This window comes from Leptonychotes weddellii, chromosome 6 (assembly GCF_054177405.1).
Source record: "Leptonychotes weddellii isolate Sample4059 chromosome 6, ASM5417740v2, whole genome shotgun sequence".
Lineage (NCBI taxonomy): Eukaryota > Metazoa > Chordata > Mammalia > Carnivora > Phocidae > Leptonychotes > Leptonychotes weddellii.
The window spans coordinates 70,131,424-70,156,686 of record NC_138374.1 but is presented as its reverse complement, the minus strand read 5'-3'; the positions used below and the strand labels follow the sequence as shown (position 1 = coordinate 70,156,686).

The window sequence follows — 25,263 nt, the reverse complement described above, 5'->3', positions numbered from 1 at the left end:
GAAAACTGCCTATTCATTTTCTATATTCTGTTTGGCAAACAAAGCATGACACATAGCAATATAAAAGAAAAATATAATCCCGGGGTGCATTTGCAATCATCACTGGGAAGTGTTCTGAATTGTCTGAGGCCCGCGGCACTGACTTCCCGAACAGCATTTAAACACTGCCCCCTGCTGTTCATTGTGTGCCCTGCAGCCCGTGAGTGCCAGCCTTGCCCTCGGCCTGAGGATGAATCACGGGCTGGATTTATGTGGCTGTTAACTCTTGGAAGCGCCAACTAGTCTTGAACGAGGGACATGTACCAACCTTAAGAATTACTAATTCTTTAAGAATTAATCATCTCTAGTTATGATTCTGTGAAACACACCATTGTATTCATGACAAAGCAGTCCCTATGAGCACACTGTTTCGTGTTGGAAGCGCAGAGAATCTACCAGGAAGATTTTGGATATAATGGATTGAATTTACTAAGGTGTGTGAATTTTTTATTTTACAAATTTCACAACATTCTCTCTTTATCAGTGCACATTTGGTGTGGTGCTGCGTAGGAATCATGCTCCTTACATGTATTAGTGTGCGCCTAATTTTAGATACTCGAGAGTGAAGGATGAACACTTCACTTCTAAGGGCAGTGCAACGTCAGATGCCTGTAAGGTACTCCAGGGTAGGAATCATGTCAGATTCAGCTTTGTCTTTTTGTGCCTGATAAGAGAGGAGAAGCTGAGAAAAATCCTTGGGGAATGAATAAATGGATGAATGAATAGGCACAGTTCAGAACTTCAGATATTTCTACAGAATGACTACCACATCCTCAAAGAAAACTACCATGTACTTCTAGTTTCCTTTTTAATGAAAATAACATATATAGATAAAGATTCAAAACTATTGGTCATTTTTACTTCCTCTTCCCTAATTCAGCAGCAGCATCAACCAAAACAAAGGCACTAAAAATCCATGTTCATTTTAGTTACTTTGATCAGAAGAGCTGAACTAGGGTGTGCAATTCTATGTTCTTATCTGAAGTCCTCAATTTTAACAAAATCAAGCATAAAACATCCCAGTTAAAAACATCTAAGTGGTACTGTGTGCCTGGGTGGCTCAGTCGGTTAAGCTTCTGACTCTTTGACTTCAGCTCAGGTCATGATCTCAGGGTCGTGAGATCAAGCCCTGCATTGGGCTCCGCACTCAGTGTGGAGTCTGCTTGAGATTCTCTCTTCCTCTGCCCCTCCCTCGACAACCGCCCCCCCACTCACATGCACTCTCTCTCTAAATAAAAAAATAAATAAAATCTTAAAAAAAAAAAACCCATGTAAGTGCTAAACTGAAAAAAAATCTTAGGTAGCATGCAGCATAAACTAAGTATTAACTCATTTTATTCATTTATTCATTGACTCAAATACTTGAAATCTCTAAGGCAGTTAGGGGAGAACATGAAAAACATACTGACTGGTCTCATCTTCAACTGGCAACCACTGACTTCAAGTGGCTCTTAGCACTGCTTAGCTAGCCTACTATGTTCTACTCAGTTCACTCCCCAAATGACGATATTACTCCTCTGCTCCCCCTTTAAACCTTCGAAATCTCTTGCCCCTCCTCTATCTCAGCTGATGATCTGGCTTCTTGTTCCACTGAGAAAACACATCAACCAGACCACAGGCTCACCTTCAAAGACAGCATCCCAGCCCCACCTGTGCTCAGCCGCTGTGCGTCCCTGCTCTATCAGGAGACCTGTCAGGCCCTCATCAAAGGCCCTGTCCTCTAGCTCCTACTGAAGACCCTGGGTTACAGAACTGTCCGACCTGGTTCTTCATCAGGTTTCCCCTTCCTACTAGATTCTTTCCATCAGCACACAAACATGGTATAACATATCCCATCTTAAAAATACAAAACAATAAAGACACAATCCAACCTCCTTCTCTAGCCTCCAGTCCAATTCCTTGCCTCCCCCAACAAAAGAAAAACCCATCTAAAGAATTGTCTGAACCATTCCATTCCCAATAGGGGTGATACTGCCCTCAGTGGGCAAAAACCCATTTTTGCCAGGTGAAAAATTCTTACTTTTTATGCATAAAGCAAATACACGTACATACAATATGTAACAAATATAGAACATATCAGTGATATCAGAATTTCCTCAGGGTGAGGGAAGAACAATTAGAAAAAAGTGTCTAAAAAAGCTCCTTAGAGAGGTAATAATAAACATAAGAATGACAAACACTGGTCTAAACCTACAATCTCAATGTCTTCTCTTCCTGTTTTTTCTCAAGCTTTCTTCCATCTGTTTTTCATTCCCAGTACCCCAGAGAAGCTATTGTCAGTGTCACCCCTGTCCCGCCATATTCCTAAATCCAATGGCCAATTCTTAAATGAAACTGTGGGCAGCATTTGGCATAGATGACTACTTCCTCTTTCTTCAAACACTTTCTTGGCACCGTTAATGAGTGTGTGATTTTTCTCCCTGTCTGAACCCTTGAGATCTGATATCGGGAGCAGAATTGATGCAAAAACTAGGGCTTCTTGTACATTTGGATTGCAACCACCCTTGGACACACCATCAATACTGCTATAGTCCAAGCCGACTGCATTTCTGGCCTGTATTTTTATAGTATCAGTCCGTCTGGTCAGGTCAGTCCTCTTATAGTCTAACTTCCACACAAGGGCAGGAGAACGCCTCCTTAATCTAAGTCAGATCACATCATGCCTTCGATGGTCTTCCGTCTCTTGTAGAGTAAAGCCAATGTCTTTATCAGAGCACAAAGCCCTCCACAGCTAGGCCTTGCTTCTGTCTGCCCTCATCTCCTACCACTGGCCCTCCTTGTGACTATGCACCGGCCACACTGGCCTCCTTGAGGGACTGCTCATTCTTTGGGCTTTTCTACATGAAGCCGTTTCTGCTTGGATATTCCTCCAGATACTGCCATGGTTCCCACTTTCACCACCTTCAGGTCTCTGCTGCTCGCAACTCCCATTGTCACAGAGCTGCTCACACTGCGTACAAAAGTACCCCTTGTCACTTTTAATCTCCCTATCCTGCCTCATTTTCCTTCCCAGCACTTACTATTATCTCTCCTAGGTATTTCTTTATTTCTCCTCCTCCTCCCCTTGGAACAGAAAATTATAGGATATTCTGTCCCCTTCCACTGGAATAAGAGTTCCCAGAGGCTTTTATTGTTCAGTTCACTGCTGTTCCAAGCATCCAGACAGTTTCTACCACATAGTGAGAGTTCAGTAAATATCTGTACAATGATAAACCTGATTTCAACATCTAAATAAAAGACTACAACTACCATTTTTTAACAAATAAAACTGGATTTTATTTTCCCTTCCTGAAATAAAATATCATCTCATTGGCCTGTGGCAAATAAAACTGTAAGATGAAAAAAAAAAAAATCTAACAACTCACAGAAATGGAAAGCAAACTCTGCTTTGGCCAGAGTGGTTTTCCTTGGCTGTTATGTCATGGAAGTTTTAGGAGAGGCAAACATTTAAATAGTTTCCTCAAACCAACAGAGACTTCTATACTGGTAAACACGAGATGCTTTTTTAGATGATCTCCCTCATTGTTTTCTAGAAACAAACATTCAAGTCAAAATGAGAAAATGTCAGACTCTGGAAATAGCACTTCAGAAGAATAACAGAGGATCCAAATGTCCAGTCGACATAGAGCCGTGTCTTGTAAATCTGGTCCAACAAATAAGAAACTTCTTACATGAGATCCGTTTGTGAAAAAGAAAAACTCTTGTTTGGGAGAAAGTGTATCCATGCAGAATGCTGGTGTTCCTTCATTTCCATCTTTCCCTTCCTCTCTTTCAATCTTAATGTTTACAGTTCCTTACTTCCACATTAGTAGTTGATGGCGGTGATACTTCCTTCTTTGCGTGTAGCACATTTTACCTGAATCTTCAGAGATTGCTGCTAGAAAGCTAAAAATCTCGGTTCTCAAATTTCTTCTCTCTTCCAAATGCCTTTGCCAGCCCAGAAGGGAAAAGGTTTCATTCAAGTCACTTGGTGACCAAGTCGGTTATGATAATGACGCAACTCAATAAATTACAGCTCTCGGCTCTTTCATCTCACCTCATATCTAGTTGTGACTTCTCCTTTTAAAGCCTTTCTGTTTTCGAAGAACTCTGAATGGAAAGGAGAGTTCCGAGTCCTGAAGGAAGTGCCCAGTCATTGGAAGGCCAATTTAGGAAGGGATCTTTTCTTGTGTTCAAGTAGCAACCTGGTGGGCTCGTTTCAGATATCACATAGCTATCGACAGCATGTCCAAGAACAAAGGGGCCCAAATATTAACATCATTGATGCATTTATATTAAGGGTGGGGAGATCACATTCACCAGTGCTGCGTACAGGGGCCAAGAGGTACAAGGCCTCCGTCACCAGAGCCTGGAGAAGACTGGATTCCAGATTGCCACCCAACAGCACCACAACAGTTGTGACCTCAGACAGGTCAACGTAACCTCTTGGAGTCTCACTTTCCTCTACTATAAAATGGGGGTAAAATACTCACGAGGCAATTGTGAAGAGTAAATGATACAGTGAAGGCAAAGTGGTTGACATAATAAGGACAAACTGCTTTCGATCCCGGTTCTCATCATCTTCCAGAACCCCTCTTACTTTTCAGTAAGTCATTCCCCAGAGGGACGCGTATGGAAGGAGGGAAGCTCGCTGTCTCCTAAAGTGGGCAATCAGAGCAAGAAGGAGCGGTGCCAGATGGCTCTAGACTCCACGATGGGTGCAGAACTCTTGTCATTTCTGCTGCCTGCTGGGTTTCTGGAGAACAGCAAAGATTAGATTGGGTTGCCTCTTGGGCACTAAGAAAGAGAAGGAAACATCAACCAGAACCAAGTCCCACTCTCCAGTACTTTGTAGATAATAATAAAGAAAAACAAGTAGATGAGGTAGATATAAAAGGTAAAGATCGAGATGTAACAAATAAAAGGAATTTAATAGTAATAACTGGTTTTTCTAAAAATTGAGATCTCAGTTCATAAGCTTGCAGGTAGCCCAACAGAGCAGTTAATATCTGAGGACACTTCGAAACTGAATTATCTCCCCTCCTATGGAGACGGTCTGCTCGAAAAAGCAATGAAGCATGTTACTTGATGAATAAAGGACCTGTGTTTCCTGTGCTTTTAATCAAAATCTTTTCACCAAAATGTCAGAGAAAAATGAGGAATTTAAACTTCTTTTAGCAAAAAGGAATTGGCTCTCATTTTTCCATCAAAGATAATGGGAGATGCTAGCAGTCGTAGGAGGAGATGAAGGTGTTCGTGGTGAGCAGTATTTATCATTTTATTCTATAGTACACGATAGGTTCTGAGATTATGTATTTTTACAGTTCGGTTTACTGAAGTGCTAAGCGTCTATTTAAGGAGAGTGAGTCTGTCAGGATGAAAAGCCTTTCGAACAACATTCCCCCAAGTCCCGCAAATGTTTTCTTCCTCCCAATCCAATTAGGTAAATTTATTTATTTTCATTGTACCCAGTCAGGTTTTAAAAGGTAGATTCTATATTTCTGATGAACTAGGACTTCTGTTCAATGGATGTTCACATCGGAAGGTCACCACACTCTGCCCCAAATCCACATTTCCAGCTTTATCTCCCTAAATTCCCCACCACAAAGCCTTCACTCTCACCAAGCCAGTCTATTTTCAGACCCCAAAATATAAGATAAGCACCTCTACTTCCAGCTTTTTGCTAAGACCTTTTTTCTTCTCCAAAGCATTCCCTTCCTGTTCCTCTGCCTGTTCTTCAAGACATACTTCAGATCGTGCCATTCATTCATGCATTCATTCGTTCAGTAAACAGAGACTGAGAGCCGACCACAGGTGAGGGGATCCTAGGAAAGCAGGAATAGGTAAGTCGGAAAAAGTTCCTGTCTTCGTGTACTTTCTGTTCCTCCAGGAAAGACACATATCACGCAGTGGATTAAGTCATTAGTTAATTACAGTTGTAGTGAGTGCTAAGCATCTGAGGCACAGAAAACTGGGATTACATTTGGTAGGAGAAATGGCCTGGTCTTGGAGGTCAGGAAGACACCCCGAGAAAGTAGTTTTGCTTCAAACTGGGAGGATGAACAGGAGGCTAACAAGTCAACTTTCCTGATGGGTGCATGCTTATGATTAAATTGGGATATATTCATAAAGGCGTGGGAAGGAAATTCTTGTCTTCCAGGTGTTAAAACTGCAACAGCAGGTCTCCCCGTTGCCCTGGCTCTCTGTGAAGCTGGGGACAAAAAGCACTCATAATGTTACATTTCAAGTTCCAGATGCCACCAGGAAAAGGACTTAGCCAACTGTCCCCAGCGAGTTCTGAGAAATCACCAAGAGTTGGCTTGCTACTCTGAGCCCCACTGCCCAGTCAATAAAGAGAGAAAATTCAACAGGATGTGAAATGCCAAAGCTCAGCTTTATGGGAATGCCAATATTCCCGGAGAGCTCTTCCTCCAAACCCTGGGAGCCCCCCCAGAGAATGATCCAGAAACACTACCTGGAGAGGGAGCTCCAAGAAGGAGGGGCCCTGTTTTCTAACCAGGTACTTGCTGAAGGGCAGACCCCACAGGGGCTCAGGCGAAGCTCAGCTGGTGGAGCTGCCTGGGAGAGACATCGCTGCCTCTAGCCCTGGGGAAACAGCCTGGAAAGGTTCAGTATGAAGCTGAAATCTGCCCTCTGGGCCAAGAAAACACACCCCACCTTGTCTACATGCAGACCCATCACCAAGCGTCAGACAACAGGCACGAACTCCAGGCAAGCCAAGGCCACCCGCCTACCAGCACCAAGCAGCTGGTCCCGGGGGAGTCTAAAGGAAGGAGTGGGCGGATATTCAAAATCAGACCCCAGATCCACTCTGCCACCAGCCCTTGGTACCAGACAGGCCTGCCTGGCATTAGGGATGGAGCGAATGAGCTCTGAATCGAGACTAAAATAACCACGACCAAGCCTTACAAACCAGCATGAGACTATTCCATCAGCCAAGGGTCACTAGAAAGTTGTCCCAAATGACCAAGACGCCATTCAGGCCCTTCCTCTGTGGAATGACGTAAAGTTCACATGGGAGAGTCTGAGGGCCGTTCCAGGGGACAATCAAGCTTTCTCACGCTTACACCCCACACATACTGCTCAGACTCCCTAAAAATGACTTACAACCACAAAGGGACTATAAATCAAAGAGTGATGGCATTGACACAGGAATAAATAAACGGAACAACACAGATATCCAGAAACAAATGTAAGTATATATGGAACTTAACATATGGCAAATAAGGCATTTCAATGTAGTGGGAAAAATAAATCTTATGATGTTGATAAAATCGGTATTTCTATGGGGGGGGAAGCCCCACAAAGCCCAATCTTTATCTCATACTTCATTATTTTTTTTTTAAGATTTTATTTATTTATTTGAGAGAGAGAATGAGAGAGAGAGAGAGCATGAGAGCGGGGAGGGTCAGGGGGAGAAGCAGACTCCCCACTGAGCAGGGAGCCCGATGCGGGACTCGATCCCGGGACTCCAGGATCATGACCTGAGCCGAAGGCAGTCACCCAACCAACTGAGCCGCCCAGGCGCCCTATCTCATACTTTATAAAACACATATTACAGATAAAGATTTAAATGTAAAGCATGAGAATTAAAAGTATTAAAATACAATTTAGAATATTTACAGGACTTCAGAGTGAGGGAAATAATAAGTCAGGAAATCCAGCATCCATACAAGATAAACATGCTTAACTAAATAAAAATCTTAAGAAATTATTATGGCAAATGACATTTTTAAAAAGCAAAAGACAAATAAATGATAGTCTGGGAAATATTTGTGATACCACATGAAAAACATTAATATCTTTTATATATGAAATGCTCCTAAGAGACAAATAGCCCACTAGAAAAACATAAGAGATGACCAGGATATTCACAAGAGAGGAATCTAAATGACCAATAAACATAAAAAGAGGCTCAATCTCATTTTCAAGTGAAATGCAATTTCAAGGGAAATGCAAATTAAAACAAGAATAATGTACCTGTTTTCACTTATCACTATGGCAGAAATCTTAAAAGATTAATAAAAAATTAAAAACATCCACTGCTAACAAGTATATAGAAAAGCAGGCATTCTCACACATTAAGAATGCACATCATTATAAAATTTTTAGAAAGTAATATGGCAATATCTGTTAAAATGTACAGATCTTTCGAGCCCAAAATTGCAATTTTGGCACTTTATCACTCAATAGAGCAATAAACAGGAATAAACAGAAAAAAACTGGAAACCACATGAATGTCCATCAATATACAATACGGGATGAAAAATTAAATCCTAGGACTTCCAAACTATAGAAGATTATGCAGCCATTAAATAGAAATAAATAAGATGTGTTTATCTGTGGAAATATCAAATTTTTAAAAAGATTTTATTTATTTATTTTGAAAGAGAGAGAGAGAGAGAGAGTGCGCGCGCACACGCACATGAGTGGGTCCGGAGGGGCAGAGGCAGAGGGAAAGAGAGAATCTCAAGCAGACTCCCTACTGAGCACAGAGCCCAACGTGGAGCTCAATATCAGGACCCCGAGATCATGACCTGAGCTGAAATCAAGAGTCAGACGCCCCTGAAGAAATGTCAATTTAAAGAGCCGATTTCAAAACAATACATTTAGAAGGCACCCCGGGACACTCACCACACCACTAACATCAATTACCTCTGGGGAGCAGGAAGGGCGGACAGGGCGGGGAATGAATTATTTTCAACCTCTGATTGTTTCATTTGTTGTAAGATTACTGATCTGCTTTGTCATTTAAAGTGATAAAGAAATATTTTGGGAGAAGGGAAAGACTACTTAATTTTTTTACTTTACCCAACAACATCTAATACAGTAGGCATTCAAAAATTATTTGTGGAATAAGGCAGAAAGGAATAGGAAGGAGATGAAATAGGTTTAAACATGTTTGTAAAGGATAAAAAGATAAGCATTCATGGAATGACAAAGCACTGTAGATCCTATAAATAAACAGTGTGAGAAAGGGAAAAGGGATACTGGATAAAATTGGTGAAAAGAAGAAAATGGAAAAAAAGTGGGAAAAAAACCAAGTAAAATAAATAACAGACATCAGTGGAAAAGATAAAAGCAACACGCTATTTACCCCAATAAACATAAAAGGGTTTAACTTCACTATCAAAAGAAACAGACCTTTCATAGTAGATTTAAAAACAACTAGGTGGTTTCCTCTGAAAAAACCTAAGTAAACATAAAACAAAAATGATACTATTCATAGATAATAATCCTAATAATAAATATATAAGATCTTAAAAGCTACAAAATTTTACTGAAGGACATGAAAATTCCTAGAGAACTGTTTTGTTTTTGTTGTTGTTTTTTGTTTTTTTTGTGTTCTTTTGGATAGAAAGATGCACTATTGTAACAGTGTCCTTCCTCCCTAAATTAATGCTTAAGTTCAATGTAATTCAAATCAGTATTCCAACAGGAGTTTTTTAATGAAAACTGATTCTAAAGCACACAGAAATAAAACACAGATTAGCCAAGAAAACTTAGAACAAAAACCATCAAGAGGGCCTTACTCTACTCTATGTTAAAATTAACTGTTTCCATGAGGAAAGGAATTTAGTGGAGAAAATCTTTGTTTCAGATTTGCACTTATCAACATTTTGGGAGCATTCTGTGAAATTTTGTAAAACTGGAAACCTCCTACATGTCCATCAAACTGGTTTAACACATCAAGGTAAACCCAAAGAACAGAAATATTAGGTGTATTGATAGATATACTAAAAATATATCCTGAGCAATTCCATATACCTGAAGTGCACAGTAAGGGTATCTGAAGCCAGACTGTGTAGCCAGAGGCTGGGACAGGAGAAGAGAGTGTGGGACAGCATGAGGAGTTTTGCTTGCTTGCTCGGACACCGACGTGGGGAAAGGGGAGGAATGGTACATAGATAACTATTGAGTAAGTGGATATTCACTAGGGAATCTTTACAAAGTTAGAAATGGACCCCCAAGATCTTTAATAGTTCATCAAAAAAACCTTCCATCTGTGAATTTACTATAATTTTTAAACTATTACATTTTAGGTGAACAAGTCATAATTTTTAAAATATAAGCAAAGTAAGCATTTCCTTTAGGCTCAGTCAAACAAATAATATTTTGTCGGAGGGCAAACTTCTCCACAGTGAATTAAAGTGCATATCCTTAATCTGAAATTATCTACTTTAAGGCTTCAAGGTTGCTGTTCCACGTTTGGTGGTTGTATTCTAGAATTTTAAAAGCAATTCTATGTTCTCCTAATTTATAATTAAATATACACCTATATCTATTGCCATTGTAGAGCTGTGGAGCCCTACATTTCTCCATAAAGAAGTTTTCATTTCTTTTAGCCTATATTCATATATACATGGGATCTTCAGTTATTACAATTTGCCTTCTTGAGATCTTCCGTAGCTTTATTATATCTTTGCTATCATATAGCAACCAGAAATTAAAGACTTTACCAAGATGAGTTATTTAGGGAAAACCAACTCTCCCTTCCCCACCCTCCAATCTAGGGAAGAGATGCTCAGTGGTGTGTTTCTAAAGGTTGGGATGACCCCCACCCTCACCCCACACGCAGTCCAGAAGGAAGTAAAATATCTTTCTCTTGCAGGATTGTAAGGTGGATCAAGGTGGTGGATCCCTGAAAATGGACAGGTAGGGGCTGGACATCAAATGTCTAAGGGGCAGGGGTTTGGGGGGGTGGTTCCTGTCCAGGTAGAGACCTGGCTCCCACTAGCGTGCCCTGCCCGGGGGGCAACTTGCTGCAGAACGTGCGAGGAGCATGCCTCTGGGCCTGCAGGGCCTCCGGGTCAGTGCAGGGCTGTCCCATGAGGCATCCCTGAGTCCTTCCAGGCTGCCTGATGTCAGAGGATCAGGCTGGGCCCAAGCCTACATGGGAGAGGAGCACCAATAATGCTGGCAATCTTATGCACTCAGCACCATGCCTCCCCAGTTTCCTGGCACTACTGAAGCCTGGAATTCCCACATGACCCCAAAGGGAAGAGAAGAAGCCCTAATGATGACGAGGGAGGGTTTTCTGTCAGGAAGGTGGAGAGGGTAATTTGTAAACTTAGAGAAACAAAGAAAAAGACATCCCTTTGCACTCTAGTGTTGTAGATTCTTACGCGTTGACCACACAGTGTTCTGGATACAAAGATGCCGTTGTTTTGCGCAAGGGCCAAGTAATGATGCCCACTGGGTTTCCAATACCCTTACTGATACACGGGATTTGTCTGGCTGCCTTAATCTCCAACACCAAGCATTCCACTCCTTAAACAGACACCCAGGCCTTTTCCCTAGTGGTAAAGAAGTCACAGACATTAAAAAGTCACCAAGAGTATTAATAACAGCAATGTGCTTACTATGGGTTCAGTGTCCTGACAAGGTCTCACTGAGTCTTCACTATGATCCCACATGTAGATCATGTTTGTTATCCTCATTTTGTATACAAGAGCTCAGGGAGGTTAAGTAGTTTGCCCCAAATCACTCAGACTGTGAGTGGCACAGCTCGGTTATAAATTCTGGCTCCCTCCATCAGTGCTCTTAACTGTCCTCTGCAGGAGAGCCGATGCCAAGAGCTAAATGAGTATAAAGACACAGTGCTGGAGAAGTCCTGAGACGCTTCCCCTGAAGAACAGAGCTGTCAGAGAAGCCCGGGAACTCACGGGCCCAGGGCTGGCTCCCGAAGGATGGAGACCAGAGCACGTGTTCCAGTATTCCAGGCAAGGGGAGCTTTAGGAGCAAATGCACGAAGAATGTATGGTTCATTCCAGGAGCCTGGAGTAGACCCGGATTCCTGAAGGATGGAGACTAACTCTACGACTGTCCCTGCCTCTCCCTCGGCTTCCTCTTAGGGACCGCTCTGATGGGCTCCGTGTAGACCGTTTGCTTTCATTCATTCACCTCTTGTAACATTAGGCAGCTTGAGGGCTCCGGTCTGAAATTAGCAGTGTTTCGTGGGGTCAAGGCAGGGGAGGACTCGCACGTTTCCCCCCCGGGGCTATCTGACCATGTTTCTGCTCAGATGAACACGGTTCCCACCTCTGGGCAGTCATCTGGTGGGAGTAGGAGGGAACGCTCCTCAGCATACAAGGGGGAGGAGGAGGGGTGCTCCCCGAGGTGCCAGTACCTGACCTGGTTCGTTCATTCGTTCCTTTCTATCTCAAAAAAATAAATGGCCATTCTGGTGTTAAGGATGGGAGGTAGCATACCAAACCATTAAGGAAACACATCCATCGGGAGACCTTTAACGTACACGTTCCTTCCATCTAGGCGTGTGGGAGGCAGCATGGTGCACGCAGCGAACCTTCTGTGCTTCTCAAGCCTGAGAGTCGCTCACCACGTCCCACCCACTTTATTCTACACTGTTCACCCCACAGTCTTCCCACTGCCTCTGCTGTGGGCAGCCCCGTGTGTGGATTCAGACCCCGATGCCCCATTACAGCCCAATGAGGAGTTCTATTTAAATGTGTAGGAAACATGGGGGAGCCTGGGTGGCTCAACTGGTTAACTGTCTGACTCTTGGTTTTGGCTCAGGTCATGATCTCGCTGTCTTGGGATCGAGCCCCTCGGGGGCTCTGTGCTGAGCACGAGGCCTACTTTGGATTCTCTCTCTCCTTCTGCCCCTCCCACCCGCCCCCCCCTTGCAAGTGCACGTTCTCTTTCTTTCTCTCTCTCTAAAAAAGTGAAAACAGGAGCACCTGGGCGGCTCAGTTGGTTAAGCACCTGACTCTTGGTTTCAGCTGAGGTCACGATCTCAGGGTCCTGGGATCAAGCCCCGTGTCAGGCTCTGCGCTCAGTGGGGAGTCTGTTGAGGATTCTCTCTCTCCTTCTCCCTCTGCCCCTCCCCCCCCACTCTCTCTCTCTAAAATAAATAAATATTTAAAAATAAATAAATGAATAATAAATGTGTAGGAAACATGAAATCAAGACAATAAGGATATCTGAAAGGTGCCTCCTTTTCCTCAGCCACACTTTCTCCTGTGTGGTCCCCACGAAATTGTGTGATCTTGCAGAAGGCAGATCACATCTGAAATTCCTCGTCTCCAAAGTCAGGGTGGAAGAAGCAATGAGCCCCGAGGTCCCTTCCAGTCTTCCCTGGTCTACCCAAGCTTCACCCTTTTATCCCAGCACCCAAACGGGGAACCAAGCCAGAACCAGTGGACTCCCAGGTCATCTGACCACAAGAAGCTTATAATCAAGTTGGGGAATAAAACAGATGCTGTTCCTTCAGCAAGTGGTGTGTGCATCTGTGTGTCACATGGTACTTGATGCTGGGTGGGGACAGAGTGGCCCACGGGGCCGCTTTCCTCGTGGGTTTTCATGGCTCCGTGGAGAAGACACTGAAAAACAGGAGTCACAATGAACTCCGATGAGTGTTAAATAAGAATCCCAGACGTATACAGGAGGGGTGCTGATTACAGGTGCAGAGTCCTGGGCCCTACCCAAACCCTAGGAATCAAAATCTTCTCAGAAGCACCCCTTAATTTTTTTTAATTAGCGATCTTCATCAGGCAAGTTCAGAAAACACGGAGATGGGGAGTGCGCAGGACACTATGCGAACTCATCCCTACAGGAAATCATTAGCAACAGGCGGTCTAAGGTGAAGTATGTGCTGGAGAACTGGGTGTAAGCAGTTAAGAGTATGCGCTCTGGAGTCTCACCAACAGGTTCACATCCGAGCATCACTACCAAGAATGGAAATAATCATAATAATAATGTCTTAGGATCGTTGTGAGGATTAAGGGAGATAATCCTGTGATATTAATGCATAGAGAGCGCACAGTTATAGAACCAGGAGGCGAATCATGAATTATAAGAGGTTGTCTACAATGGGTCCCACCTGGAATAATGTAATAAATAAGTAATTATCAAAAAAAAAAAAAAAGTAGTTCCGTGTCTTCTGTAAAAAGCAAAATAAGCAGTGGGTAGGGGAAAATCCAGACCACGTGTAATCAACAGGGAAGTCTTTCACATAAGAGATGGTATTTGTGGGCGCCTGGGTGGCTCAGATGGTTGGGCGTCTGCCTTCGGCTCAGGTCATGATCCCAGGGTCCTGGGTTTGAGCCCCGCATCGGGCTCTCTGCTCCTTGGGAGCCTGCTTCTCCCTCTGCCCCTCTCTCTCTCTGTCTCTCATGAATAAATAAATAAAATCTTAAAAAAAAAAAAAAAAGAGATGGTATTTGTACTGATCCAAGAGCGCAGACATGATTTAAAAGCAGGACGGAGTGAGAAGGAAATGCAAAGAAAGCAAAGGCTCGGGGCTGCTCACAGTTTGTAGGAAGGCAAGGCCTGTCACTGACTAGCTATACACTTCTGGGTAGGTTAGTCAGTTATCGTGGGCCTAAGTTTATTTCCCTGTGACACTGTGGGGTTTTGTGAATTATAGTCACAGTTTTATGTATATTCGGTATTGCCTCATCTTCAGAGTCCGCTCTAGTTTAAAAATTCTGAGAACTGCAATACACAGAGTGTCCACGAGGTGGCAGCACGTGGCTTTGTAGATGGAGGTCTTCCTCAAGGGACCTATGATGTAACCCCGTAATAATCAAACAAGCACGTATCCAAGTCTCTCCGGAAAACACAGACAGAAGACATTAACAATCCTCATACTGAGCTCAGTGTTGAGATTTATAATTTAAAGAGAAAGCAGATGTTTTTAATCCCTTTGTTTTAGGGGTGCCTGGGTGGCTCAGTTGGTTGAGTGTCTGACTCTTGATTTCGGCTCAGATCATGATCTCAGCCCATCGGGCTCTGGGCTGAGTGGGGAGTCTGCTTGAGATCCTCTCCCTCTCCCTCTGCCCCTCCGCTTGCACTCTCTCTCCCCCACTCAAATAAATAAATAAATAAATAATCCCTTTGTTTTAGACCCATAGGTGGTAAAGGGTTATTGTTGGACATTTTGTTTTAACCCTTTATGGCCAGGGTGGCTTCCTTCATAACAGTGAACTAAACACAGACTTATTTGCATGGGGTCCAATTCTGATTTGAACCCAAAGACCCTTACCCTCAGTAAAGCGTACCAAGTCAATAATTTGTAAATGTTTTATTTTTTTTAAGATTTTATTTATTTATTTGAGAGAGAGAGCATGAGTGAGGGGAGGGGTGGGGGAGAGGGGAAGGAGACACCCCGCTGAGCAGAGGCCCAATGTGGGGCTCGATCCCAGGACCCTGGGACCATGACCTGAGCCAAAGGCAGATGCTTAACTGACTGAGCCACCCAGGTGTCCCTTGTAAATGTTTTCATCATAAAGAGCCTACATATCCCACCATACACCTCCAATAAAAAGGAAAAGGAGAAAAGTTCTATTTCCTTTTCAGATATTTTTTTTAAATGGTGTCAACAGTATCATTTTTTATAGTCAAAGTAAATTCTCCTTATTTTTAAAGTTATGACTATGCAAAAAATTATAAGGAAGAAAATGAAAATCATCTTCAAGCAATAACAATATGTTTCTGTCAAACTATTTTTGGTAGATGGAAAAGAAACACAGATGCATCTACACACCTTTTCTAATTTAAAAATATTGTGGGGGCGCCTGGGTGGCTCAGTTGGTTAAGCGACTGCCTTCAGCTCAGGTCATGATCCTGGAGTCCCGGGATCGAGTCCCGCATCGGGCTCCCTGCTCGGCAGGGAGTCTGCTTCTCCCTCTGACCCTCCTCCCTCTCATGCTCTCTGTCTCTCATTCTCTCTCCCTCAAATAAATAGATAAAATCTTTAAAAAAAAAAATATTGTGGAATCTTTCCATGTTAATAAAAATATTATTATATTAATGATCAGTAGCATCCAATCGTTATGATCACTAGCAACATACTTTTACTGAAATGTCTGGCCTTTTCTGACAACACTATTCTTCATGAAGTCGACAGAAATAGCGCCGTGGAAATATGGGTAATAATCAGAGAGGGACCGATGCAGACAAAATAAGGAAGACAACAGAATGTAACAGAACTAACAAATGAGCTGATGAAAAATACATTTCAGAAAAATTTGGCTGGAAGCAGATTAGTCCAACAAACACTGAGGCAATGACCTGAAAACAGTAAAGGAATATATGATCTCTCCAAAGCAAGAGCTCAAGGAAGGGAGCAAAAGGAAATCTTCAAGGCAAGCTGAGTATTTTTTAGAAGTCAATGACTTTGCTGTGTCAGGCTCAGCCAGACATGATGGAAGACAGGGAAAAGTCAGGGAGGCAGAGCCACAGAACAGCTTTTCTTAAGAATCCAGGAAATAGGGAAATCTATCAAGACACAAAGTAGATTACTGTTTGCTTAGAGCCAGGACGGAGATACAGATAGAGATAGAGGGATGGAGTCGAATGCTTTAGGATATGGGGTTTCTTTTCAAGGTGATGAAAATGTTCCTAAGTTGACTGTGGTGATGATCGCATATATAGGTAAGTATACCCAATACCATGGAAATGTACACTTTAAATAGATGAATTGTATGGTCTGTGAATTATATCTCAAAGTTGTTTGTAAAAAAAAAAAAGAAGGAGGGAGAGGGGGCACCTGGGTGGTCCGGTCATTTGAGTGCCCGACTCTTGGTTTCGAATCAGGTCATGATCTCAAGGTCATGAGATCAAGCCCCGCGTCAGGCTTTGCACTCAGCGTGGAGTCTACTTCAGATTGTCTCTCCCTCTCCCTCCCACTCACTTTCTCTTTCTCTCTCTCTCCCCCTCTCAAATAAGTAAATAAAATCTAAAAAAAAATAAAAATAAGAATAAAATTTAAAAAGGAGGGGAAGAAGCCAGGTAAAAGGTGCTCCAACAAGTCCCAAGCCCAGGCAAGAATATGAAATTCACACTCAAGAGCAATCCAAGATGAGGTTTGCCAGGGGTTGATGTAATCAATTCTTCACTTTTCTTTTTAAGATTTTATTTATTTGAGAGAGTGAGTGAATGAGAGAGAGAGAGAGAGAGAGAGAGCATAAGCAGGGGGAGGGGCAGAGGGAGGATTTCCGCTGAGCAGGGCGCCCAATGTGGGACTCGATCCCAGGACTCTGAGGTCATGACCTGAGCCGAAGGCAGACGCTTAACCGACTGAGCCACCCATGTGCCCGATGTAATTAATTCTTGTATCATAAAAATCTTCTTATCTCCAGAATGTCTACCAAGAGACTGCTCTTCTCTTAGGCCAAGCAACTGCATGTCCATCAAAAACATTTATTTCTTAAAGGCAAGGGCAGTAAGAAAAATGTTCAAGTTTTTACTGGTTAAAACAAATTCCATGGGTTTCAGTTTGACATAGACTAATATCACGAACAAGGCCATAGTATCAGTTTTTAAAACATGCAAATCAATAGAATCCACAATATACCGTATGCTAAGAGAGTTATACTGAATTCACACTCCACGAGAGGAACCCCGCTCTCTGAGGTGGACGGCGCAGGCCGGGACTCACAGTGAACCCCCCACAAGAGGAACCCCGCTCTCTGAGGTGGACGGCGCAGGCCGGGACTCACAGTGAACCCCCCACGAGAGGAACCCCGCTCTCTGAGGTGGACGGCGCAGGCCAGGACTCACAGTGAACCCCCCACGAGAGGAACCCTGCTCTCTGAGGTGGATGGTGCAGGCCGGGACTCACAGTTTGCGACGTCACCTTGAAGCTGCAGAATCTGAGGAACTGGCATTGTGAGGACAACAATGTCAAACAGCTCGGGGGGACCTGTTTCCTTGGAGACTTCCCACTTGTCATTTCGCAGGTTGATCTGGGTCACACAGTGTCTGAAGTAGACATCAGCACCTGTTCCAAAAGCAAAGTCATGTTCACCTAATCAGGATTTCCAATATGAACGAGGAGAAACAGAAGAGTCACACACTGAATCCATTCAGGCGAATTAAACAGTGAAGTCTCTCTTCTAGGGGTTCCCTTTCTCATTCTGTAGGAATTCCTCTCCTTCTGGCACCCTGGACCTCGGGATCGATGCCTGCCCCGGGGTACAAAACCCTGTTGCTACAATCAATACTAGGAATCCCAGCTGTCTTTCATTGAGCAGCTACTATATGCCAAGACTATAATAAGTACTTGATATACATTGTATGATTAATTTCACAAACAAGGAAACAAATTCAGAAATGTCACTCCATGATGTAAAACTATATCCACCTGAATCTAAAGCTCATGACCTTTGTAGAGCAGGAATACACTTTAGTGAAGTTGTTAACAATTCTAGAAAGAGTGAGAAGAGCCATATTACCTGTTAAAGAAATTAAGATTCCCTCTTAAACCTGAAAAAGGAGTCTGTGAAAGAAATCCAAGCCCTCGTTGGTGGATCAATTACCTTTATTAAGAAGAACTGGAATTAGAAGAAATACAATCGAGAATGTCCTCATTGCATTTTTCTTCTTTATCACCAAAATATTTTAGTAATTACTTGAGTAGTTATTTGATTAATATTTTCTTCCCTATTAATCTGTGAGCCCACAGGGAAGGAACTATGCCTGTTTTGTTTCTGTGAATACCATATCGCATATACAGTAGAGTACTCGGCACATACTAGGGTTTAATAAGTACCTGTTGAAGAGAATGATTTAGGAACCATAAACCAAAAGATAAGAAAACATAACTGGATCACTTAAGTCTCCTTGGGACCAAGCACTTACCACACATTTCAATTTTCAGAAAACCTAATTTAAAAACAAATCTACTTTTATGCAGCCTCAGGAACAGAAAAGCAAGAAATAATAAAGAAGAAGACAAAAAAGCACGTTGGAAGATCCTGTTCATCATTACCGGGGACACCTCACGATCCTAGCCACTCAAAATCTGGCCTATGTCCACCCTGGGCCCTGAAGCTTCCTTCCTGTGGGTCCTCCAGCTCAGTGTGATCCTCCTCACCTATGAGGTCCCTCCACCATCATTCTAACATTGATTCAAAATATCTGCATGTTTCAGGTATGTCTTATCTACCCAAAAAACCCACTTCTTCCATGTCATGTCTCCAGACCTCAGACACCATCACTGTCCCTGGAATAATCCTGCGACAACACTGTAAACATTCACATTTTTTAAATCAAAGGCAAATATATTAGAAGGAACAAGGTGCAAACTAGGCCCAGGGGTCCATCTCTTTGAGGCCAACTAGCATCATTCTGTTCATAGATGAGAGCAAGGGCTAGTAAACAGCCTCCGACCTGCCTGAGGCTTTCCCGAAGGCCCCTGCTCGGGGAAGATGCAGATAACTGGAGCTTTCAACTCCTACCCACTGTCTCCACTCCAGCCTGAACAGTTTCCCCTCACCTGGTTCTATTATTTAGAATGTCTTGCCCTGACCCGGTCAACTTACTCGCCTCATTCTGGTCCTGGCCCTGATCTGGACCTCTAGTAAGTCCAGTTATTTTACACCTTTTATTCTGTTGTGTTTTCACATAATGTTCCCTTGGGAAAGAGCTCTGCATGGTTATCGGTCATGGTGAGCAGGTGTGTGTGTTTCAGGGAACTGAAGTCTACTGACCTAGAAATTCTCCATACCCAGCCAAATGTCTTGGACATGTAACCCAATGGTCCCAAAATATTCTGCAAGGTGTATGTCAACGGTTCTCTTAAACGTGGACCCCAGAGAAGCAATACCAGCAGTACCTCGGAACCTGTTAGAAATGCACATTCCGAGACCTAAGCCAGACCTACTGGATCAGCATCCCTGCGGCTCAGGCCGCTGTTCTGGGAAGTCGTTCCAGTTAAATACTGGCTTTAGAGATTTGAACGCATTCTAAAGCATACATGATTAGACATATCCCACACAGATAATTTCCCTGGAAGGCGGGTTCTATCTAAACAACTACTGGTTCGTCCAACAGACTGCAGGGTTGTAAGCTTTATCGATTCCAAACTGTAGAGTATTTTTGGAATGACTTCACAATTTGGGTTCTTAAGCAAAGGTCAACTTCATTCGAGGAGATTATTTTTTAAACCAACGTTTATCAAGAGGTTGCTCTGTACCTAGCCTATTATTTGCTTGGGTTGACAATGAATGCATTATATCCCTTAGTCCTCACGGTAACACTTTGCGGTGGGTACTGTTATTACTCTCATTTTTCCAATGAAAGAACCAGGGTATAGATTTTTAAACTTTCCTATTATTACATAGCTAGGAAGGAGTGGCAGAACATTAATTTCAGTCCAGGTCATTCTGATTCCAGAAACTCTCTCACTAATGTTGTGGAAACACTAAAACACCTTTGTGGACCATTCAGTGGAGAGAAAGCTTTACAGAAGTTTAAAGGATGTTTAAAAGGATACAACTGTAAAATTTAAAATAGTACAGATAAGGTCTATAAATTCTATAAGAACAGATCTGGGTAAAGAGGGGAAAAGACTCTTGAAGTATTACAAAAATAATATTAAAATAAAGAAAGAAATCATTTATATAGACTCAAATTATATAGACCTTGAACTCAATTATATAAAAATTCATTTTTTAAAAAAGCAGAAAGTAGGTCACAAAATGGACTTATTGTTGATGTCTATAGTGACGTTTTTCTTGCTATCTTTCTGTATCTTCCAAACTTTCTACCAGTAGTATGTAATCTTTTTTAAAAATTACTTTTTGAAGTAAATAATATTTTACATAGTGATAAAAAATCTATAAAATCATTGTCTCAAGAGGCTGTACAAATTGAAAATATAAACAGGTTTTTACTAAGAATTGGTTAAATTAAAACTGATAGTCAACTAATATATATAACTATATTAAATATATTTAACAACTCCAATATACATATGTTACATATACATATATATATAGAATTAGATACAGAAATCTATATATCATGATACCTACCTGCTACGTACAGGGGTACTGTTAAATTTTATGTGAGCCACAAATAATTAAATATGACCTCTTTTCCCAAGAGCTTGTAAAGCAAAATTGGAAGATAAAACATATCTCCTCCCAAACACCTCCCAAAAGAAGGATGTAGGTACTCTGTATTCAAGGACTGTCCATCTGCCAGAACATCAGCTATGTAAGAGGGCAAGGACTTTGGTTCTTGTATCCTTAGCATCTAAAACAGTGTCTGGCATATAGCAAGTACTCAGTAAGTGTTTACTGAATGGATGTGTGCAAGCATGGATGGATAGACATATAATACAGTTAGTAAATACTTGAGGATTTCAGTAAACATGCACATCCAAACTGGGTCAAATCATGAAGGAAATGAGATTTTTAAATGTTATATGGAGGCAATCTATGAAGCTGATTGGTGACATTCTACAAAATATCCAAAGGTATCACATTCTGTAATGGTTAATTTTAAAAAATTAGTTTGACTGGGTCATGGAGTGTCCAGATATTTGGCCAAACATTATTCTGGGTCTGCCTTTGAGTGTGATTTTGGATGACAGTAACATTTAAATTGGTAGACTAAGGCAGATTACCCTCCCTACCTAATGTAGATGGCTCTTATCCAGTCATTGGCTTGAATAAAACAAAAAGACTGATCCCCCACCCCAAGAGTGAAGAATTCTTCTTGACTAACAGGCTTCAAACTGGGACAAGGGTTTTTTGGGGTTTTTTTCCACTTGTATTCAGATTTGAATTCAAGAATCTTCTCTTCCTTTGTCTCCAACTTGCCAGTTCATCCTGCAGATCTTGACATTTGCCAACTTCCATAATCACATGAGCCAATTCTTTATAATAAATCATATATATATGAATATATCCTATTTTATATATATACACACACACACACACACACACACATATATATATACACACAAACACACATGTATCCTATTATATCTACCTCCTTTTGGCTCTGTTTCTCTGGAATATCCTGAGTAATACACCATTGTAGACTGAATTCTAGATGGAGAAATGGTCTAACCAGAGTGACATCTACTATGTTCCCATGCTGTATGTATATTCAATCTCACTGATGTCTCCCTTGCCTGCTATCAGGGATTCTTGGAGTTCTCAATTGGCAAAAGTTGATGAAGAAAATCAAAACGGTAATTATTCTACAAATAGCTTTTGAAACAAAACTTCTTAGCACCTTTCGTCAGTGATCTGGAATTGGGCAATTTACTTAATTATGATTCATCAAGAAACTTACTTCTGTTTAAAAAAAACAAATTGTTGGGTGCCTGGGTGGCTCAGTTGGTTAAGCGTCTGCCTTCGGCTCAGGTCATAATCCCAGGGTCCTGGGATCGAGTTCTGCATCAGGCTCCCTGCTCAGGGGAGAGTCTGTTTCTCCCTCTACCCCTCAACCCGCCTTGTGCGTGCTTTTTCTCTCTCTCTCTCACACAAAAATAAAATCTTTAAAAAATAATTTCAAAAAATTTAAAAAATAAAAAAATAAATCATTTATCATCCAATATCATTTATCATCTTTTTAAAAAAGGTCATTTTCAAAACATTCAGAAACATATAAAGAAGAAATGAAAATCCTAATAGAAAATGGGCAAAGGTTATAAATAAGAAATTCACAGAAAAAAGATGGAAAGAGCTCGCTAAAAACATAAAGATGCATAAACTCACTCATAATTATGTAAATACAAATCAAAACACAAAAAGACACCAGCTTGAACCTATCACACTGGCAAAAATTAAAAATTTCCATAATATCAACATGTATAGAAAGAGATACTGTTTTTTAAAAAAAAATTTTTTAAAGATTTATTTATTTATTTTAGAGAGAGAGAGAGAAAGAACACAAGTGGGAGGGGCGGAGGGAGAGGGAGAAGCAGACTCCCCACTGAGCTCAGAGCCCAACTTGGGGCTCCATCTCACCACCCTGAGATCATGACCTGAGCCAAAACCAAGAGTCTGATGCTTAACTGACTGAGCCACCCAGGCGCCTCCTCATTCACTGTTGATGAGATATTCTTTAAGAGGAATAGATGGCACCACCTAGTTTAATTAAAAATTCACAATAGCATTTGACACAGCTACTGTCCTGTTAGAAATTGGTCCTACAGATATGCTTACAGAAGCGTGTCAGGATTAGATAGTGCAGCCATATTGGTATTAGCTAAAACCAAAACAATCCCTTACCCCCACCAACAACCTAAATATTTTCCAGAAAGCTAATGCTTACATATACAATGTATGTTTATTTATAAATAACGTAATACTGAACAGGCACTGAAAAGAACGAAGCATACTGAATTTGTTGTTATGAAAATAGACCTAAGATTTGACTCAGTCTATGATGATGTATTAGGCTTCTCAAGAGAAACAGAACGAATAGGAGGTAGACAGATAGAAAATGGAGAGGGGAGGACTGATTTATTATAAACAGATCAAACAAGGTGTCAGTTTATGAAAAATAATCCCATTTGTATACTTAAAAAGAATAAATATACACATACATGAATAAATAAATAGAGGCAGTCGTGTAAATCAATAGACCCACAAACTTTTTTCTAGAAGCATATACTGAAAACTATTATTAGGGATTACTTTAGGAAAAGAAAATTAGCTACTGAGTGGTGAAGAGAACATCTATTTTATAACTTTCTTTATAGTATTAATATTTAATTATGTATACAACTTTTATCTTTAAGTGCCAATTTTAAAAGAAAGCAGAGAAAATCCTATCCCCACCTGATTCTTTCAAGTAATGCTTAATAATTGAAGAAACTCCTTGAGGTGCCACAAAGTTACAGTCTCCTTCTTTCATCACCATCCCTTCAATAGGAGAGGTCAGAGGCTTCAAAATGCCAAGAGCTAACAGGTCATCATAAAAACTGAAATAAATCAATATATATGATATAATTATATACCGCAGTTAGCTTAAAAACACTGTATTCTCTTCCAAGAATTCTTAGAGATTATCATTCTAAATAACTAGAAATCTTCATATGATCAACTCAATGTATGTTTCGTGTTAATAAAACATAATTCAGTAGAGCATGCGACTCTTGATCTCGGGGTCCTGAGTTCAAGCCCCAGGTGGGGCCTAGAGCGTACTTCAAAAAAATTAATAAACCATAATTAAGGTGAAGAACAGAAACCTTTTGAGAATCCATAATCTTCTGCTGACATTAGCTGAAGGCGTATTTTCTTGTATCTCTCAAAATTAAAGGTCAGTGAAGATAGAAAGGTATGCAGTCCCCCCATTTTGAATTTGGTGAAGATTGACTAGTTGTCCTCTTCCTCAACACAACACAGTAATTCATATTTAAATTAAGCCCTCAGGATGTAGCATCTCATGTGATCTTCAGAACCACACCAGGCAGTAGGATTCGCTACCTCTTACTCATCAACAATGATATTATTTATATCTTCACTATATTACAAGAAGCAAAGTGTCATCCTGTTAAAACTGGATGATTTCTACCTTTTTACATCCTACAGTCACGAAGAATGATTCCGCCCCTTTCAACTAACTCACCTTTGGTGTTGTTTGGCATAATGAGGTGTGCAGGTGATGTACTGGGCACCCAAGTCAACTGTGCTCTGTGGATTGTAGGGACTCCTGGCTGTAGTCATTCTTCCCCCTTGGATTCATTCACAAGAAACATCTTAGTGCATCAGAATGAAACCTTCTGCAATTCACGCCTCAATTATTCACCTCAGGTTAGGCCAAATGGATTACGGCTGTATTTTTTAAAAAAGGACTTTGTTGTGCTTTTCTGGTTTAGTTTTGGGCTTTGTCCTCTACCACTGCCAGGAAGTAGTTCACAGAGACAATTTGGTCACTGTGACGTATTTTTAAAGAGGACACATGAAGAGTGCAGCAGTGTTCAGCGCTGTGCCTGGCCTCTGGATTCACACATTTAAACAAAAGGAATGGGTGCATGGATAACATAAAACGAAATAATGCCAAGAAATGTCAGAATGAATCACTCTTGCAATCGGGTTTCCTGAGAAAAAGAGGAGTCTGTAAACTAGATCTTCGTCCTGGTCAAAGGGCACTTTGGGATCCTCCCGATGCGCAGAAGGCAGTGAAGGCATGGCCAGGCCAAGATCAAAGCCCGCTGACCAGCGGTGGTGGCAGGAGGCCCAAGCTGGACAAACTGCCAGAGCTCTTCGCCAGCGCGGAGCGGCCCTGGGGGGGGAGGGGGGCGCTCCTCCCCCTCCTCCTCCCTGACCCGGCGCGGGGCTCCTCCCGCTCCCCGCCCCCCCACCCCCACTCCTCCTGCCCAGGGCTCCTCCTGCTCCCCCGGAACTTCATCCGAGCTCCCTCTCCTCCTGCCCTCCTCCTCCTACCCAGGGCTCCTCAATCCTCCCTAACCCCAAGCAGGGCTCCTCCCGCTCCCCGCCCACCACCCCCCTC

General features: G+C 41.8%; 1 protein-coding gene and 1 long non-coding RNA gene across 5 annotated transcripts in view; both read right to left on the bottom strand.

The window, feature by feature from the left end:
- The window catches only part of RNLS (renalase, FAD dependent amine oxidase), a 262,142-nt gene extending 237,080 nt beyond the window's left edge, over positions 1 to 25,062 (bottom strand). For 2 of the 4 annotated variants that reach the window (XM_081824373.1, XM_081824374.1), the window contains exons 1-3: positions 24,379 to 25,062; positions 23,589 to 23,731; positions 17,627 to 17,785 (exon numbers count right to left, since the gene is read on the bottom strand). In XM_081824373.1, coding sequence (XP_081680499.1) covers positions 17,627 to 17,785; positions 23,589 to 23,731; positions 24,379 to 24,476 — 400 coding nt within the window. In that variant the 5' untranslated portion in view covers positions 24,477 to 25,062. The remainder of the gene's footprint in view (positions 1 to 17,626; positions 17,786 to 23,588; positions 23,732 to 24,378) is intronic. The other 2 variants (XM_081824371.1, XM_081824370.1) reach the window with 2 other exon arrangements.
- On the bottom strand, positions 1,932 to 10,182 carry LOC145722242 (uncharacterized). Its single transcript, XR_014146360.1, has 2 exons — positions 5,683 to 10,182; positions 1,932 to 4,774 (listed from the first exon to the last, which is right to left on the bottom strand). It is a non-coding gene; the product is annotated as an uncharacterized LOC145722242 (long non-coding RNA).
- Positions 25,063 to 25,263: the final 201 nt, after the last annotated feature.